Source organism: Pan paniscus, chromosome 16 (genome assembly GCF_029289425.2).
Source record: "Pan paniscus chromosome 16, NHGRI_mPanPan1-v2.0_pri, whole genome shotgun sequence".
Lineage (NCBI taxonomy): Eukaryota > Metazoa > Chordata > Mammalia > Primates > Hominidae > Pan > Pan paniscus.
This window is the reverse complement of record NC_073265.2, coordinates 80776462-80795972: the sequence shown is the minus strand read 5'-3', so window position 1 is coordinate 80795972 and position 19511 is coordinate 80776462. Positions and strand designations below refer to the sequence as shown.

General features: G+C 42.4%; 1 protein-coding gene across 5 annotated transcripts in view; it reads right to left on the bottom strand.

Moving 5' to 3' along the window:
• Nucleotides 1-19511, bottom strand: part of SV2B (synaptic vesicle glycoprotein 2B) — a 195494-nt gene that overhangs the window by 53961 nt on the left and 122022 nt on the right. For all 5 annotated transcript variants that reach the window (XM_014341586.4, XM_008959835.4, XM_008959837.6 and 2 more), the window contains one exon: nucleotides 14686-15528. In XM_014341586.4, coding sequence (XP_014197072.1) covers nucleotides 14686-15136 — 451 coding nt within the window. In that variant the 5' untranslated portion in view covers nucleotides 15137-15528. The remainder of the gene's footprint in view (nucleotides 1-14685; nucleotides 15529-19511) is intronic.

The following is a 19511-nucleotide window of genomic DNA, read 5'->3' as shown; positions in this document are numbered from 1 at the left end:
AGCAACGGGGTTTAGGGACAGATGGAGGAAAAGTCGGATGCAACCAGGGGTGGGGAACACAGCAGAGTAAGAGAGGTGCAAGGAAGCTGGTGATGTGCACAGAAAGTGACTGTGATTATGGACATGGACATTAAGCTCAGTGAGGAATGTGGTGAGAACAAGGGGGTAATAAGATATTAAAAGTCTAAAGATTGGAGAGGACTTTAAGGAAACGACAGACCAGGATAATGGAAATCACTTGTTAAAATCTCCAAGGACAATAATAGAAAGATGGTTGGAATGTGACCGTGATGAACCTAGAACTAAAATTCTCCAGGAATGAGAGCACATGGCCCAGTCAGTGGATGACTGCAACAAGAATGTGTAGTAAGTGATACTCTCTGATGACAAGAGATTCGAATATGAGATCTTTTAGTCAGGAGAGAGGGAGAATGGCCTGGAAATGTCCAGGGGGAGCAACAAAGAGCAATGGTACAAGAGTGGAGGCTGTGACGGGGCCAAGAGCACTCATCTGAGGCTGCAGGGCTAATTAACATCCTCAGAGGAGAAGGGGGAAACATAGGGGAACGGAGGCATGTACAGTGCCATACGGGAATGCAAATGTGGGTGGTAAGGGGTGTCCTGGCAGACATGAACCTCTCACGGTGATTGACATACAGGGATAAAGAGCATAATGAAATTAGTCCTGATCTTGGTGGCAAGGCTGGTAGTACTGGGGAGAAAAAATGCTGGGAAGCCTACCAAGAATACATTGAATTCTAGAATCTTCTTTACTCTTGCCAGTGGAAAAATGGAGGTCAGAGAGAGCCATCTTGGTTTTTGGGGGTTTTTTAGTCTTTTTCTTTATTAAAATGTTGGCTCCATGACAGGACAGGAGGGACTAACACCTCTTGTTCATCAGTAAACAAGCCCGTGAGTAAGTTGACTCTTTAAGGAGCAACTGAATAAAGTGAAAAGTTAAAAATATACAAATACCAGCTCGTATTTACTGGATCCTTACTGTGTGCCAGGAACTGTGATGAGCCCTTTATGGGCTTTATCTTATTTAATCCTCACAATGCTTCTGTAGGCAGGTACTAATAGTATTTTAATATCACACATTAAGAAACCAAGGTTAGGGAGGTTAAGTTACTTGTGTAAGATGATAGGGTTAGTGATGTAGCCAAGATATGAAGTCAAACAGCCTACCTTTAAAAACCTTATGCCTGCAATAGACTCTGTTGGTCATGTTCCCAACAGCCCTTTTCCCTCTTCTTCCTTGCTAAGGGAACCCGGGCTTTTGTTCAGGTATTAAACGTGTTCAGAGAGATTGCCTCCTCAGACACACTCAACCCTAAGGGATCAATCATAGTTCATTTAACTAGGTCATCTTCATCCAATTCTTCTTGCCAGTGATTAATCCAGGCAAGCCATAAGACTTGGTGGACACCTGCCAGGTGATTGGAAAGCCATTATCGGGGGACTTAGATTAGAGCTATGGTGGCTATCTTGTGACCACCATGGAAAGTAAAGAGAATCGCAGACATGCCAACCTCATGCCCTGACATCAGTGAGTCATCGAACCAACTCTGGTACCACCTACTTTGAAAATTCTTGATCAACAAATAACGAGTATCTTTATGATTCAAAGCTATTGTTACCAGAAGCCAAATGCACCCTATACACATGCTGCCTTCTAAAAAAGAAACCATACTAATGAAAGACTCTATCTGATTGGTTTAAATAATCATCCCTTACAAGCAAACGGCAAGACAACTTCGCACAGGGGAAAGAATTCTGTGCCAATAGTCAGGAGTCCCAGATTCTGGTCTGAGAGTATATGACCTTGACCAAGTCACTTTCTCCTGGGGGCTCAGTTTCTTCAAGTCAGAAACGAAGGGCATGCTAGGAGGTCTCCTTCCTTTCTTTCATTTCTAATATTAGATGGTACTATAATTTTGTAATTCATGCCTTATACCTTATAATCTGTTATCATGTCTCCTTTCGAGCACAAGACGTCCTTTTCTGGGACCCACAGAGAGGTGAGGCAGAGAGGACACGGCAAGGACAAAACTTCTTTGGACTATTTTCTGCACATCCCCAGCAGAGATTGATGAATGCCTCTGAGTCAGCAAAATCTCCAGTGGTGAAACAGAAAGCGTACACTCCACACATTCAAGCAGCCAGGCCAGCCCACACGGAGAAGAGGACGTTCACATCCAGCCTGTTCAGTGGACCCCATGGGGCATTTCAAAGGCTATTACATTTCCAGGACCTTCTATCACACCCCCTTTCTTCCATCCCTGCTAATATTTGTGACTTTCCAGCTTTCTTCTCTGAAATTAAAATCAATCCTTTGCAAAGTGAAAATCAGTTCATCTGAGCTAGTGCTGGTTGAGATTTACAAAATAAAGAGGAATTTTACACCCACTGGCCTCAAAGAGTCATTTTAGCTGGCAGTCATGAGCTCCACCGAGGACCCGAGTGTTGTCTGTCTGACGGGGTTGCTGGCGGAAGGGATGCGGGAAATTCTTTGTGCTCTGTTGCTCTGCTCCATACTTAGTGACGGATCATCTCTTGGGCCCCTGACACAAAGGATGGCAATGTCACCGCTCAGCTATCTGGCAGCCTATTCTAGGCTGACAGTCTAGCCTCAGGGATCACTGCAGACCCCTGCAGTTTCCCCTTCCAATGAAATCAGCTCGGTGCTGATTTTACACCCACTGGCTGAGACACAAACAACATCCCTCTCTTGCCTACAGAGATGGGCTGGCACTGACTCCAGCACCCTGAGAGGCCAATGCCTACCTCACACTTGCATCTTATTGGAGTCACGCATTTTGCATAAAAGTTGTTTAAGGTTATATGTGTAATGCGCACCTGGAAAAGTCTTCCAGGGGTGGGACAGCAAGATAAAGGAGAAGCAACAGACTTTGAAGTCAGATATAACTGGATTTTTGAAATCCTAGATCTGTCACTGACTAGTTTTTCCAAGTTACTTTACCCTCTTAGAGCCTATGTTTTCTCATCTGTTAAACAGTGAAAATCATGTTTGTCTTTCAGGTCATTATAAAGGTTAGAAATGGTATAATATAAGATACCTAGTACAAAATGGATGCAAAGAAAGAGCTTATCAAATTATAACTCTTGGTAGTGGTGATAGTAGTATAATTATTATAATTTGATTTTAAATTAGAAAAAAAGGAACAGGTTATATAAGACAGTGGGAAACAACTGAATTATTCATATCAGTTTCTTTTGCTTTCTATGAAGAAGTCTGTATGGGAGAAAATAAACCTTTCAACTTCATTCATATAAAGGAACCCATAGTGACAATGAGTGGCAACACAGGACAGGAAAATCACATTAGAAACTGGAGTCCAGCACTCATGCCTTAAGGTCTCTGAGCAACACTCCCCTCATGGCATAAATACAGACTATCACTCTACTCATCTCACAGAGTCATTTAAAGACCAAATAAGAGCGATTAGGAAAACCATTGAAAATCTGTAAAGCACTGTACAAGATTTTTTAATGCAGTTCCATTTTTTCATGCTACCGAAGATATGTGCAAATATTCCAAACATCATCGCAAATACAGGAAGGAAGCCATGTGGGGATCGTTCCTACTTTTTAATACAGCTCGATAAGCAAAAACCCTGACATCTCAGCAGCTCCTACTGATACACAGTCTTTGTCTTAAGCAAAAACCCTGACATCTCAGCAGCTCCTACTGATGCGCAGTCTTTGTATAAACTACGTGGCTCTCTACTCTGGCTGTACAATAGTGTCACTATGGAGCTATTAAAAAATGTACATGCCCATGACTCATCCATAGACATTCTGGCTTAGTTATTCCAGAGCACAGCCTGTGCTTTTTATCAGCAGCTCCTCAGGTGATTCTGTTGGGCAGTTAGGATTAAGGACATTCATCTAGTGCAGTGGTTGTCAACTGGAAGTGATTTTGTCCCTCAGGGGACATTTAGCAATACCTGGAGACGTTTCTGGTTGTCACAACCGGGAGCAGGGTGCTACAGGCATCTAGTGGGTAGAGGCCAGGGATGCTGGTAAGCATCCTACAATGGAAAGGACAGCCCCTCAGAACATGGAATTGTCCAGCCCAACATGTCAATAGTGCATGACTTTGAGAGGGGCCACACAGAGGACTCATTCTAAAGAAAGTCAGGAACTGACCATACTGCACAAACATAGCTCAGCAATATTTCTGGTTTCACATGCTCTCCAGAACCTTGTCATTTCCTCCATTAGAAGATGGAGTCTATTTCTTCTCTTCTTGAAATCGAACTGGTCTTTATTACTATCTCAACAAATAGAATTCAAGGAAATAACATGCTTGACTTCTGAGGCAAAGTCACAAAAGGCTTCTGCTTGTCTTTCTCTCTCAAGATCTCTTTCCAAGCCAACAGGTTAAAAAAAAAAAAAATCCAGCTACCCTGGAGCTGCCATGTTGGAAAGATCACATTTAAAGATCATATGGAGATAGAGAGAGATGCTCAAAAGAAGCCCCAGCCATCTGCGTCTTCCAGTCTGGGTACCAGATATTTGTGTGGGTGAGCCCTCCGATGATTCTAGCCCCCACCTTCCAGCTGCCCCAGGTAATGTCAAGTGGAATAGGGGCCAGGTGTCTGCCCAGACTGCAGATTTATAAGCAAAGTAAATGGCATGGAGGTTTTGGTTCTATGGGGAGTATATGTTTGCTTGCTTGTTTGATATGCAATAATAGATAACCAGAATAAAGTCCTTTATGATTCTATAAAAGATCCATCTCTAAACCCTCTTCATTGGGCCACCAAGGTCAAAAGCTTACATATACTTGTACAGGGAATGATCTTTATATATTTCCAGCCCACTCCCAACTCTGCAACTTCCACCTCCATTCTCAGTAAATATGCCAATTTACTTAAGAATTCCTCTCATTCATTTCTGTTGTGCTTTCTGTGGTCTGGAAGATCATATTTTCCAACATGTGGGTCAAGGGTCTTATGAGTCTTTTTTATTCTTGGTGAAGTTTTCCATTGTGGAAGCAAATATAAGCATAAATATAGGTGAATCAATACAAATAAATAAATAACATATGTTTATTCTGATAATTAGCAAATTGGTAGTTACTAAACATCTTTCATTTGCCAGGTCTTCCAGAAGGGTGCACTTAACTGTGGAGGAAAAACAACTCATTAAAGTCTTTGAAGGTGACATTGCCAAGGGAGATATTCTGCAGGCAAAGTGGACAGAATGTTCTGAGACATCCTTGCTTTAACCCATGTTGAAACAACTGAGAAGCTAAAACATCAGGTTTTGCAGTTGGATCAGGGGAGCAGGATGGGTACTGACTAAGCACCTACTGTGTGCAGATCCTGAGCAAAGTAGTTAGGGCAGTTTGCAGGGGTAATTTCATTTAATTTTCCCAACATCCTTGGGAGCTAAGAACCATCCTCTACTGCCCTGTCTTTTCTCTCTCTCCCCCTCTCTATCTCTGCATCTCCCTCTCTTTCCAGACATTGCTGTTTATTCCCAGTAAAACTAAAATCTACACAAGCTCCACATATCTTTGATTAAATCTTGATCAAAATCCAATAACTCAGAAACTGTAAGTTTCAACAAGGAGTTAATAATTTAAAGTTGTTGACACAAGTGCTTTTGAGACTGGTAGTAGGCTCTCTCCTTTGATGTTGGAATAAGCTGAAAGGCACAAAAAATAGCAGTAGACAAGTGGGGAAAGTGTCACATTCAAAGCTAAATCCATACTGAATCTGTATCTCATATGATAAAATGAGTGTTTTGTGTGCAAGACCTTCTCCTCGAGAGATTTTTTTTTTTTAACCCCCAGTGGTTTAATTGTGAAATTGCTCTTAATCTTGAGAGTACGGAGCTTGCTTTTTGGTTGGCTGGCTAGGTGGTTGGTTGGTTGACTGTAGAAAAACTTATTTCTATTCATTGTGTGTTAGTTACAGAAAAGTGAATTTACTCATAAGCTTTGTAATAGTCAACCCTCTGACTATGAATTCACTGACTGTATTATAATAAACGCAACCCACTGTGTAAAAATGTAAATCTCTTGATGTTAAGAAGGGTTTTCTTCCTTGCATAAATTGTACAAGAAAATAATGGTGCTTATAGCAGAAATGTTTTTAAGGCCTACATAAAAACCTCAATTTTTCAAAACACTCAAATGGCTTCTACTATTACCTCTAAAGACTAGTTTAGGAATTGCATATTTCTTACCCCAATAACATTCTACGGGTTCTCCCACCTCCAGTCTCTCTCCTCAATGATCCTTTCTTCACCAGTGTGGTGATTCTGCTAGTTGCTCAGGATGTCTGTTCTAATTATGCATTCCTGAACTGGGGGAAAAACCACAGAACAAGTTTGAGGACCCGCTGTGAGATGGACCTGAGCTAAAACTCCATTGATCACCTAACCACCATAAGCTCCTACTCTGACTGATGGGCCACAGTGACGTTTTCAGTCTCTTGGAATTAGTGTCAGTTCAGAGGAAGTATCTTCAAAAGGTCTGACTATTTTCCTTTCCCCAATGCACAGTCACCTAGTAAAAGCCCACAGGTCTCTTTGGGGAACACTGAGAGAAAGATTAATGGTATAAATTTTTGGCAGTGTACTGGGGTCCCTCCTCAAGGAGATTCAGCCTCCCTTTCATTCAAGGGTTTCTGGGTCTGTAAACTGGCTCAAGTCTGGGAATTGACCGAGAAGCCATGATGCTCTGTTTCTATATTTCATAAGACTTCTGTTCACTTGACCTAGAAGTTTACTCTTATCCAGATCAAGTAAGAGTTTAGTAGACTTCCTATTTATTTCATTTCTAAAAATGCCACAATGAACTAGCCAGTACCACAGGTCTACATAGGTCAGACTGTTCTGATTTCTGCTTTGCCTCTGCTGTCCACTACAATAACCACACTCCCCTTGCCTTTGGTGACTGAGTGCCACCACTTGGCCCTTGCACCCTGGGATCCAATTATTCCCACTGCATTTAGGTGTTGCAACTCCATGACTACAGTCCACACTGTAAGGTCTGTTCCAGAGAGCACAGTAATCACAGATCTCTTTAAGAACACTGAGGATCCCCTCAAAAAACTCACATAGTCATGGTAAAAGATGTGTCCTCTGAACCCTCCAAGTGAGGGTGAGTAGGTCTGAAATGAAAAATCCGCTCTAACATGCAAATATTCCTAGGCCTTTCAATCTCTTCCTCTACCATAAACCAACATAGGTCTGGCATTTCGACTTCATTTACTATGGGCCACATTTTGGTCTACATTTCAGCCAACCAATGAAACAAATAGTAGAGTTTTTTCCAGCCCTACAAGCTGCAACATTAAATGCAGAATTTCTGCTTAGTGGGCCCAAATCAATAAATTTAGCCTGACCCAACTTTATGTTTCTTCCACCAGTATCCCACACCCTTAATATCCATTCCTACATATACTTTCCAGAAAAATCAAGTCATTCTTTTGGAGTGTAACCACCTCTTCATGGTCCACACGTTGTGCCTCACCTTTAGAGGCCTGATGGGACTTGACTCTAGTTACAGGTCTAGAAGCAAAGAGGGGTGGAGGGAGTGGGTCCTGATGAGAATCAGCAAGTCTTGCAAGGCAACTGCCTCAGGAGAGGCAATTACAGACTCCTCAGTCAATGCAAAGTTCATCTCCTCTGAATGGGGGCAGAGAGGATGCTTATAATGGCAAAGAAGACTCATCAGAATGTAGGGGCTCAGTGTTCCCAATTTCACCAGTCTTCCCACACATCCCCATGCTGACTTTCAGGATCTCATTCCTTCCCAGTCAATGTTCTCACTTTAACAGAAGACACCCTGCAAGGCTGGGAATTCAATTTTCACTGTAATTCAGCCACTCACAGAATGAGATTCTGGGTTTGGTTTTCAGCAATCTCAGGAGATAAGGATCTCTTTCAAGGGAAACACAGAAGCTTTCAAATCCTTTATGCAGCATTTGAACTGGGAATTTGAATCCTTGGGCTTGTTCATTTCTTTCCCCCACTTTGTCCAGTAACATTAGTGCTAACAGCCAAAGTCTTTATACTCATTAGTTTGACAAAAATGTTTGAAGGTATCATGTACTTGGTCACTCAGATTCTTGCCTATTATAAGTATTTGATTAGATGTATCTAGTGATATTTTATGTATCTTCATTGCCACATCACAACATGGACTATCAGTGCTCTCTTTACTCCTAGAAATAGAGTCAAAAGGGTCTTTAACGTGGAATCAACATAAGTGCCCATCAACAGGGGATTGGATAAAGAAAAGGTGGTGCATATACACCATGGAATACTACACAGCCATAAAAAAGAACAAAATCATATGTTCTTTACAACAACATGGATGCAACTGGAGGCCATAATCCTAAGCAAATTAATGCAGGAGTAGAAAACTAAACACTGCATATTGTCACTTATAAGTGAGCGCTAAATATTGGGTATTCGTGGACATACAGATGGGAATAATAGACACTGGGGACTACTGGAGAGGAGAAAGGACGGAAAAACAGTTAGGTTCTTTGCTCACTACCTGGGTGATGGGATCATTTGTATCCCAAACCTCAGCATCATACAATATATCTATGTAACAAACCTGCACGTGTACCCACTGAATCTAAAATAAAAGTTGAAATTCTATTTTAAACGTGAAAAATTCAAAAGGAACCACTGCTATAACAATATGTCACACTCAAAAAATAAACTCTTTAAATCTAATCAGATTAGAAAGCCAATTCCAGAAACCCCAGAACCAATTCAGAAAACTCATCCTCAAAATTCCGCTCCTCTAGAAGCACTCTCAGTACCAAAATCACTGGGGCAGAGTGATCACCCTAAACCACAGGCCCCATCTTATCACCTCCTTCCTCAAAGGCATATTTCATAGCTCCCCATTAAACAGCTCTCCATTGCCGGTGGAATCAACTCCACACTCCTAAACACAGCAATCCATGTACGTCTGCTAAGGGAGCCCTTCATTTTAAGTCTATTCTATTTCTTCTGATGCTTTTTTTTTTTCATAAGAGCATCAAGTAATCAGTCTATCCTGAAGAATTACATGATCTAAACAGTATAAATAAGAACAACTGATACAAATCAAACACAGAAAGAAATACACGGACATTCCCAGTGGTGGATTTCACCATCATGAGTAAGTAGGTAAATACTTGGTCACTGAGGACATATTTTGTGCCACAGAAGTGACCCCCCTCCATGCCACCCCCTTCTGAGACACAGAGTGGCTCCTCCTTTCAGGAACTGACAACGAATTTAGGCCTAAAGAAAACACGGCTCATAAATCAAATATTATGCCCTGATGCTCGGCTAGAATTTGCATATAAAACAATCACAGGATAATCTTTCCCGACAGCAGAGTAATATATCTATCTCTGAGCTGCTATGAAAATTCAGCTCACAATTTATTCTAATGAATCTGCCCCATCTGACATTGCTCTGTGTCCTCCGTATGGCTGGCACAGACACCTTGCCCCAGGGGTCAACTGTTAGATTCTAAGTCACTTTCTGAAAGGTATAACTCCCAGAGTCTTTTCACTGCAGACGGCAAGAAACTAACAGCCAATAAAATACACAAGTCACTGGATCCTTCCAAGAAATGAAAACTCTGCAGGCAAAACACGGAACTCTTGCCTGAAAGTGAAGCTCACTATTATAGGCATGAAGGTAGGGAATAGCCCACAGTTCCAGGTTGAGGTGCTTATTTGCAGTTGTGAAAAATTGGTGTCAATTTATCAAATGCAGGCAGAAAAGGAAGGGGTTGGTTTGCCTTACGTGTCGCCAATATTGTCATCCTATAGGTTGGTGCAAAAGTAATTGCAGTTTTTGCCATTTAATAGTAATAGCTCCAGGGAGACAAGGCTCCCACACTCAAAAAATAAAGTATCTTTAAATCTAATCAGATTAGAAAGCCAATTCCAGAAACCCCAGAACCAATTCAGAAAACTCATCCTCAAAATTCTGCTCCTCTAGAAGCACTCTCAGTACCAAAATCACTGGGGCAGAGTGATCACCCTAAACCACAGGCCCCATCTTATCACCTCCTTCCTCAAAGGCATATTTCATAGCTCCCTATTAAACAGCTCTCCACTACCAGTGGAATCAAGTCCGCACTCCTAAACATGGCAATCTGTTGTCAGTGATGTCAGTTGTAAGAACCAAATGGCTTACCTTGCCACATAGCCCTGAGCTTCCTAAGTTTAGTCATTTCTTCGGGTGATTTTTTTTTACATACCCAGAAAATGCATAATTATCACATGAAAGGTTAAAATACATGTGGATTCACTCATCAACCACCAAAAACTGTGGAATCTCAGAAGAAAGACTTCAGATTGGCCCAAGGTCACACAATCGTTAATAGAGCAATTGCAAAAACAAATCACCTAACTCTAGAACGCCCCCACCCCATCAACCTCAAGCTCTATCCCTTTACACTGTCTTTGTTTCCTTCCTATCTGAATAAAAGTGAGAAGGCTGAATGTTGCATTGCATGATTATGTTGTGGTGTTTGTGTTTAACATCTCTGTGTGACCTCTATTTCCACCATTAGAATAAAACTCATTGAGTGCCAGGACTTTGTCTCCTTGTATTGCTATAAACCAGAGGAGTACCAGGCATGTGGTAATGTTCAACCATTTTTTAAAAGAATGGGTGAAGAGTTTAATTAACAAATGAATGCCTTCTCCTTCATTGAGAGTTGAAGGAGACCAACTCCTGGACACTAAGCAGGGTTGAGCCTTCAATGTTAACAATATACTCACAGATCTTTTTCTTCCCCAAGTGAGACAGTTCTAGATGAAGATCCAATAAAACATAACGCTCAAGAGAAGCAAACATTCATCTTTCTAAAAGCTCAGAAAAATAGGACAGCAGCACCCAGATATTTTTGTCACCTGGCCAACGGATATTTCTTTATTTTCCAAATGGATTCATTCATTTCCAGGAAAAAAATAACAAAATATCCTATGATTTGACACTTGAATTTGGGAGTGGAGATTTCTCTTACTGAATTCCTTTCCTGGGCCATCAAGTAGGAGTCAAGCGTAAAGACATCACTTTCAGTGAGTTTCTTTTTCTTTTCTTTTCTTTCTTTTTTTTTTAAATGAGACGAGGTGTCACTCTTTTACCCAGGCTGGAGTACAGTGGCACAATGATAGCTCACTGCAACCTCCGTCTCCTGGGCCCAAGCAATCCTCCCACCTCAGCCTCTCAAGTAGCTGGAACTACAGGCATGCACCACCACATCTGGCTAATTTCTTTTGTATTTTGTAGACACGGGTTTCACCATGTTGCCCAGGCTGATCTCAAACTCCTGGGCTCAAGTGATCTTCTCACCTCAGCCTCCCAAAGCACTGGGATTACAGGCATGGGCCACCACACCCAATCAGAGAGTTTCTTTTTAAAACAGAGAGAGGATGGGTAAAGACAGAACTGAGTTAGCAGCACTCAAACATAAACAGCCTTTTCGCCAGCTGAGGCAGGATAGCTTGACCTTAGAAGTCTACCATAAAAAACATTGGCTGAAAGAAATTTGCAGTCTCACCTGAGAAAATCTGTTCCTGAGTCATTATCAAGCAATCAGTTTAGTAATAAGAACAACCACAATCGACAATAATAATAACTAAGATATCTTGAGCACTGATTAGGGGCAGGTACTGTTTTAGTCATGTTACATGGATTAACCTCATTTAGTCCTCAAAATAATCCTATGAAGTAGATACTATTATTATCTCCATTTTGCAAACAAGGAAACCAAGGCACAGAGAAGCCAGGCAACTTTCCCAAAACCACACTACTAAGAACTGGCACAGCAAGGATTCAAATCCAAGCAACTGGCTCCAGGGCCACGTTGCTTCATCATCTCACTGAAGCTATAGCTCACTGCAAATGCCAGACGGGAGAATGGCAGAATATAAAGTAACGAGAACTAATCATTGTTGAGAGGGCAACAAGCGCTGGTTGCTTTACACCTGCATTATCTCATTTAGTCCTCGCAGCACTGCATTACTGCTCTTATTCTACAGATGGAAACACCGAGAATTGGAGGAGTCATAACTTGCCCAAGGTCACTGGCAGATCGATGACATGTAGGACATACCCAGCTGCCAAACCCTAGAGGTTGGACTCCAGTGCCCACATCATTATCAGCATACCATGTTCCCTTTCTGTTGGAAGCAGTCTGGTGTTCCAAGTAATCTATGAGGTGCTTGATGACACAGAGAGCAGCCTGTGCATGGCATGACCTCCTTCCCACAAATGAGGCGTGAGAGAAAGGCAGTATGGTGTGGCAGAATGGGCATAGACTTTGAAATCAAATAGACCTTCGGTCAAACCCCTGCTCAACACTTACGAGCTATGTGACCTTAGATAAAACTCTCTGAATCTGTCTCTGCATGTTCACACTGAAGGACAAAGATCATCTAACCGACATGGTGACTCTGAAGATTCCATGTGACAGCGTGTGGAAATTCTGGCCTCATGAAATCCTCAAATCATCCAGCCCCCGGATCCATTTAGACACTCATTTTCTTGACCACAAAGAGGTTCCCACGAGTGCACAGGAAGTCCATCTATGTTCAGAGGGTCTGCCTTCTCCACTTGGGTGGAGTCACCGCATCTTCTGGGCAGACACTAAAAGCAAAATTACAAAAACCTGGACTCTCAGATTAAGACCACGTTCCTGCAACTCCCAGCATTTGCCCCAGGAGCCAGCAAGAGCTGCAACCATACTGCAGCCCTGTTAATGAGGCTGCCAGGCACCACGGTGCCAGAGAGACCAGCAGGCCATGAAATCATTACCGACATTGCCAATGTGGACTCACAGGGACCCAGGGTTTCAGCTGGGAATACTGCAAAACAAATTAATGTCTCAGAAATGTTTACATCAGTTGGAGATGGTTTTGTTTTGTTTGGGGTTTTTGGTTTTTGTTGGTTGTTTGTTGGTTGCTTGGTTTTGTCCTTTGAAAAAAAAATCTACTATTTATACTTAAAAGCAGGTAGCAGAATTTTTTAATATGAAAAAGAACTACACTAAAATTACATTGGTGTTTAAAAACTCCAGGTGATATCTTTGCTTCTCAAGCCCTTTCTTCTGTTTGCATATACTGTGTCTCTTTTGGTGCCCTCATGGTTATATCTGACACAGTTCTAATCATTTTAAATGGCCCTTTAGTTAAACCCAAACGTGTAAAACCATTTTTAAGAGCCCCCAGGGACAATTTTTTATGCAGAGGTTCTTTATTTTATATCTCAATTTTATTTACAGTGGCCCTAAATCAGGGGATTGCAAACTGCAGCCTGCAGGCTAAATCTGGCCCACTGACCATTTTTTGTAAATAAAGTCTAATTGGAACACAGCCCATTTGTTTGCGTGTTGTTCAAAGCTGCTATTGTGCTACAGTGACAGAGTTGAGTGATTGTGACAGAGACCATCTGGGTCTGCAAAGTCTACAATATTTACCATCTGGGTCTGCAAAGTCTACAATATTTACTATCTGGGTCTTTACAGAACTGTTTGCTAGCTCTTGCTCTATAGCAAGTATCGGGGACCTGAATTGCACCAGGTATTTCATAGAGACTGTCCCTACCGTAACCAAATAATTCTCTGTGTTTGTTAATGTCTGTTTGTTCAACTACATACAAATTATTTGAGAGACAAAAGCTATTTTCTTCCCAGATCCTGAGCACAGAGTCTAGCATAAGGTAAACCAATAAAAAATATTTGTTGAATGAAGGAGCTGAATTGCTAGATAGATTTTGAGCTCTTGAGGGTCATAAGCATGTCCTGGTCTTGAATGAGAATTTGACTTATAGTTAGTTCTCATAACTACATGTTTGCTGCACAATTAATTTCATGGACTCTAAATTTAGAGGGTAGATACATTTTTCAGGACATTTGGTGACTAAAGACAAATGCTTGTCCATATGATGATGAATCTTTTCCACATCACACCATTTGTGCACACCCTCTCTCTAATTTCACAAATCCTCTCTGCCTCAGCCTGATGCTGATGCTTGGCTCTGATGGTGCTGATCTCTTAATTGATTTGCAAAGCTGGTCCTCTATCCTGCAGAATCCATCTGTGCTTCACAGCATGGTTCCCAACAGCCTGCAGGGACTCCACGGGTGTGCTTAAGCCCGCCATTCATCCCCAGGGTATGTGGGCATTCAGCCTACTAACATTTATGTACATGAGAAACCAGGAACAGACACCATCAGACTCTGGAAAGACACAGAGAGAAGGACCAAGTGGAAGAGACCAGCCAGAGATCTCTTCCCAAATGTATTTGTCATTTGGACATGGAAGAAGGTTTAATTTGCCACTCCCACATTTGCCACTCCCAAAATGTATTTGTCATTTGGACATCGAAGAAGGTTTAACATGAAGAAGAAAGAAATCTGACTCTCAAGGAGGCAACAAGATCTGGAAAGCAAACTAAGAGCTCAGAAGTCAGATAGACCTCAATAGAAACCTAAGCTCCAATACTTATTAGCTGTGCAAACTTAAGCCAATCAATTGATTTCTCTAAGACAAAAATTCCTTAACAGCAAAATGGGTACATTGTGATATATTTAAAGTGCCTAATAGTGACAGATACTAGATAAATTTTACTTCTCTTTCCCTTTCATTGGAGGGATCATTGGAAATTTCCACTTACCTAGCATTCCTTTTTTGGAACTGGACAGACACATGTCCTTCTCTGCACTGGGCAGGGCAAAACTCACCACGAACACTTCCACCCCATCGGCCATGAGGGCCAAACCCAAGACGAAAAAGAGGATCCACTGGAAGCGGCCATGGCCACACTCATCCATGATGGTCTCGTACTGGTGGGCCAACTGCTCCTCATCTTCCAGCCTCTCAGCCATCAGGTCTGTCTGGCCCCGAAGGCTGTCCATTCTGGAGGGCGCCATTTTGGCCTGCTTGGCCTTGACATCATCTGGGTGAGGGATACCCTGGTACTCGCCCTCATAGATCTCGTCTTCCTCATCATGGCCTTCGGTGACATCACTCTGTGCATCTTCTTCTGGGTTGGACTCATTGCCACGGTAATAGGCATCACTGGGAGCATAGCCCCCATAATTGTCCTGATACTTGTAGTCATCCATTCCTTGGTTCTGTGACTGCCTGGTTGCCTCTTGAGCTATATCCCTCGCTCTGTGGTAGAGGTTTGGGCTATTTCAATAACCATCATTCATTATGTAGTTCAAATGTGAAATATGTTCATGTGACTTCTTAGGTGAAAGTCACACTCGTTTTCTCCCCCCTTTATCTCTCAAATCAACCAGATTTGTGCAAAGACAATGTAAATATCCTTTTGCACTCGATGTCTGTTGGAAGTCTGGAAAGTTTCAAGCTCTGGTCTCCTTCAGAGACTCAGAAGTGTTGTGTTGGGAAGTGTTGATTAGAAATGGATCCAGCTGTTTGTCTTGACAGGGAGCGAGCAGGACTTGGCAGACTGCGTGCTGGCCTGATTTGTCCTGCCACCGAAGGTTATGCTCTGAGAACAGAGAGAAGGGATAGAGAAGAATTTACAAAGGTTGAAATTCTAACAAAATACTCTCAGAATTAAGCCAATATATTTGGTAATGCCAATGCCTCATGTGTAAGGTGGGAGAAATCTTATCAGACATTCAAATTTCTATCAACTGAATGAGGATTGAATCAGTGAAAGTGGAGGCTAAGGGAGAAGGAACCGTGGTCAGAGAGGCCCTTTGAAGCTCTAATTGACCCATGAAATGGGTGCAGCAAACCAGCATGGCACATGTATACATACGTAACGAACCTGCACGTTGTGCACATGTACCCTAGAACTTAAAGTATAATAATAAAAAAATAAAATAAAATAAAATAAAAATCTTATGCAAGAATGAAATATAAAGTGGTCAAGGGATTTATACTCTAAGACAATTTTGTATTATGGATTTTCTGTTAGAACTTATCAAGCCTTTGGCAATAGTGGAGGTTATTATAGCTGTTTCTGCTACGAAAATGCCGCTTTTCTAACTTTGTCATGAAGTGGCTGTACGATTTAACATCTAGAAATGTATGGCAAAAAAAATAGCCGGAAACATTTTTCTTGAATCCCAGCTTACTTTTGAGACTCAGCATTGTGGTTCAAAGGCCACTCTGTCCTCATATGAGCCTTAAACAGGCAGGAACAGGGGGCTGAAGATACAGCCAGATGACCTGGGTCTGAAACTCAATTCTGCTGCACGATGGTCCATGTGACCATACACGCATCTTTCCAAGCCTCAATTTTCTCCTGTATAAAATGGGATAACAATAGTACTTAATTCATAAGGTTGTGCATAAAGTACTTAGAATCGTGCCTGGTCTGCACGGGTAAATACTATTTAAGCCTTGACATGAATGTTGCTTCTTTTTTTTCCCCTAGTTCCAATTCTGGACACCAGGAGGCAATGTTGTCTAGAGCCAAGATCTCATCCTATATCCCAATTCCAATCAGAGTCCCTCTGTTGACTCCTTTGCCCAATGGATTCTCATTGTGCCTAGAATCTCAGGTTTCACAAGGCTTGGGGCCACCATTTATTGTGGCCTACTGTGTGCCAGAAAATGTGCTGAGTGTATCACATCTCTTATCTGTAATTCCCACAACAGCAAAAAAAGAAAGAAAAAAAATCATCTGTATCTTCATTTGAGAGATAATCAAACTGTCTCCGAGTGGGTTAGTAATGCGATCAAGGTCACAGCATTAGGACCAGGTCACTGGTCCCAAAGCCAGCTCGTTCCAATGTCCTCATACTTCCCAAATGCTATCCCGAGGGACTGTCACATTAAATCACCTGGGGAGCTTTAAAAATACAGATTCCCAGAGCGTAATGAAGAAGGGCTGGTTCAAGCTCAGAAATCCAGATTTGCCCACAGCTCTCTCCAAGTGGCTCTGAGGCCCCGCCTCACTGAGTAGCCCCTCAGGGCTAGGCGTCAGCCCCTCCTACACCCCCTACCCCACCCCAGTGCTCCCAGCTGCTGGACCCTCTGATAGGGATAATGCTCAGACCTCACACATTGAGGCTACCAGAGACTCACGCCCCAGGTCAAACCACCTGCCCACAGTACAGACCCCATCAACCTTTACAGGCCTCCCTGTCACACCTGAAATCCACTGTCCTTTCAGCATGCTCAGCAGATGTCACCTCACAAAGGATTGGATACATTTGTCCTCACCATGGCTACTTGACTCCTCCCTCTGCCCACAGCCCATCCCTGGGCCCTCTGCCCCACACCTGCTTCCTGGCCCTCCTGGTCTTCAGCCCTGGACAGACTCCAGCACTGAAACCCATCTGACTCAGACAACACAATGCATTTCCTCCTGAGAGGATGGAAACCAGTGGTTCTCAAACATCACAGGGTGAAGCACCACTCAGAACATAGGCGGCTCAACAGAAATGCCAGTTCCAGGACCCCTCCCTGAAAGACACTGAATCTGCAGGATAGGGGCAGGGCCCTGCAATCTGCATTTTCCACAAACAACACAGGGAATCCAGGACTGCACTTTGAGAAACAGTGCCAAAGAAGCCAGCAAGAAATACTTACTAAGAAATGATTCGCACTCTACTCTTTCCGATTTTTCACCATCTCCAGTAAATAAATTTCTATTAGACCATGTTGGCCTGAACCATGTCAGATTAACATTCTAAATCTGTTTTTATTACATCTATTTAGGGACCACCGGCGGAATATAAGTCACATGTAAACAGCAGGAGAGTTTGCAGAGCGCTATAAAAACATGGAAAGAACGCCACCTGACTGAGATCTGGTGTGTTATTTCCATCCTGGGGGCCCTATAACAACGTCGTGAACCAGAAATGATAGACTTGCAATTCCAAAAGCACTTGTGGGACTCACCAGCCAGGGCAAAGGTTCTGGGAGCTGCTTTGCAGAAAGAAGAGGGTCTTCGTCAAAACTAACTCCACTCACCTGATTCAGTTAAAAGACCTGCTGTGAATGTCAAGTGCAGTGGAGTAAAGGGGAATCACTGTCCAGTGAGTGTTCATTTCTATTTCATTTAAGAAATACAACTATTAATCATTTTCAATGGTACTGGCTGAATTGTGTCCCTATAGCGTGAAGGTATGTTGAAGTTCTGACTGCCGGCACCTCAAAATGTGATCTTATTTGGAAATAGAGTCTTTCCAGAGGTAATCAAGTTAAGATGAGATCATTCGGATGGCTCCTAATCCAATATGACTGGTGTCTTCACAAAAGGACACAGAGACAGACACGCTCAAAAAGAAGACAACGTGAAGACCCAAGACAAATGCCATCTACAAACCTAAGGCTTCCCAACCTGCAACAGATTCTCTCTCACAGCTCTCAGAAGGAATCAACTGTGTTGACACCCTGATTCTGAACATCTAAGCTCCAGAGGTATGAAACAAATATTTTTTATGACAGGCCCAGGAAATGAATACATTCAACAAGCCTAGTGTTTATGAAATAAGAACATCAAACAGCTATGATAAAACAACCACAAGTGCAACTGAATTGAGTACTAAGGTGAGCATTTTATAAGCAATACCTCATTTATTCTTACGGCCAATGGTAAAACAAGATTGTTCTCTCCGTTTCACAGATTAAGAAACTGAGGACTAAGAAGATTGAAACATGTGCCCAAATTAACACAGAGAATCAATATCAGGGCTTGGCTTTGAAATCCATGTTCAAACAGAATGTTAGGGATGATACAGAGTGAAAGAAACTAAGACGCCAAGAAGATAAGTCAAGGTCACACGCAGAGTCGCTGGCAGAGCTCACATTGACACTGAGTTTCCAACTCTTTGGTTAGGGTTTGCTCACCCATCTTCAACAAACATGTCCTGGGATCTTGATGCTGAAGGCATTACAGGACTATGACATGACTTGATCCCCATTCTCAGAAGATCTACCCCTCATGAGAGAGTTAGATTAAAACAACACAAAGCATCGTGTGGTAATAAAAATTACAATCTTGATTATTAATAATAGTATCTTTCATTTATTGAATACTTGCCTTGAGGCTTCGTGCCAGCTACTGTGCTAAGTTTACCATATGCTTTACATCTTTTAACCTGCACAACGACCGTATGAGGTGGGACTATTATTGCGCCCATTTTACAGAAAATAAGACTGAGGCTGAAGAACTTAGATAGACAACACAGGGCCACAAACATTTGTTCTCCAAGGGGTTCCAAAGGAAGGAGGGATCCTAGGGGCTGGGATCTGCTGAAATAGTATCCTAGAGGTAGTGGGGACGTCCAAAGGCAGGAAAGGGCTCAGAGAAACAAACAATGGAGAGGAAGGCACGGCAGGCTGGAGGACAAGGCTATGCAGAGGCATGGAGGCAGGATGGCTTTGCTTGTCTTGGCAGAATGAAGAGACCAGGTGGCCTACAGCAGTTGATCCAAGAGTGGGAGGTTATGGGAGACATGATGCGGAAGGAAACAGAATTCAGTCTGAATACCCTGCTCAGGGTTTGAAATT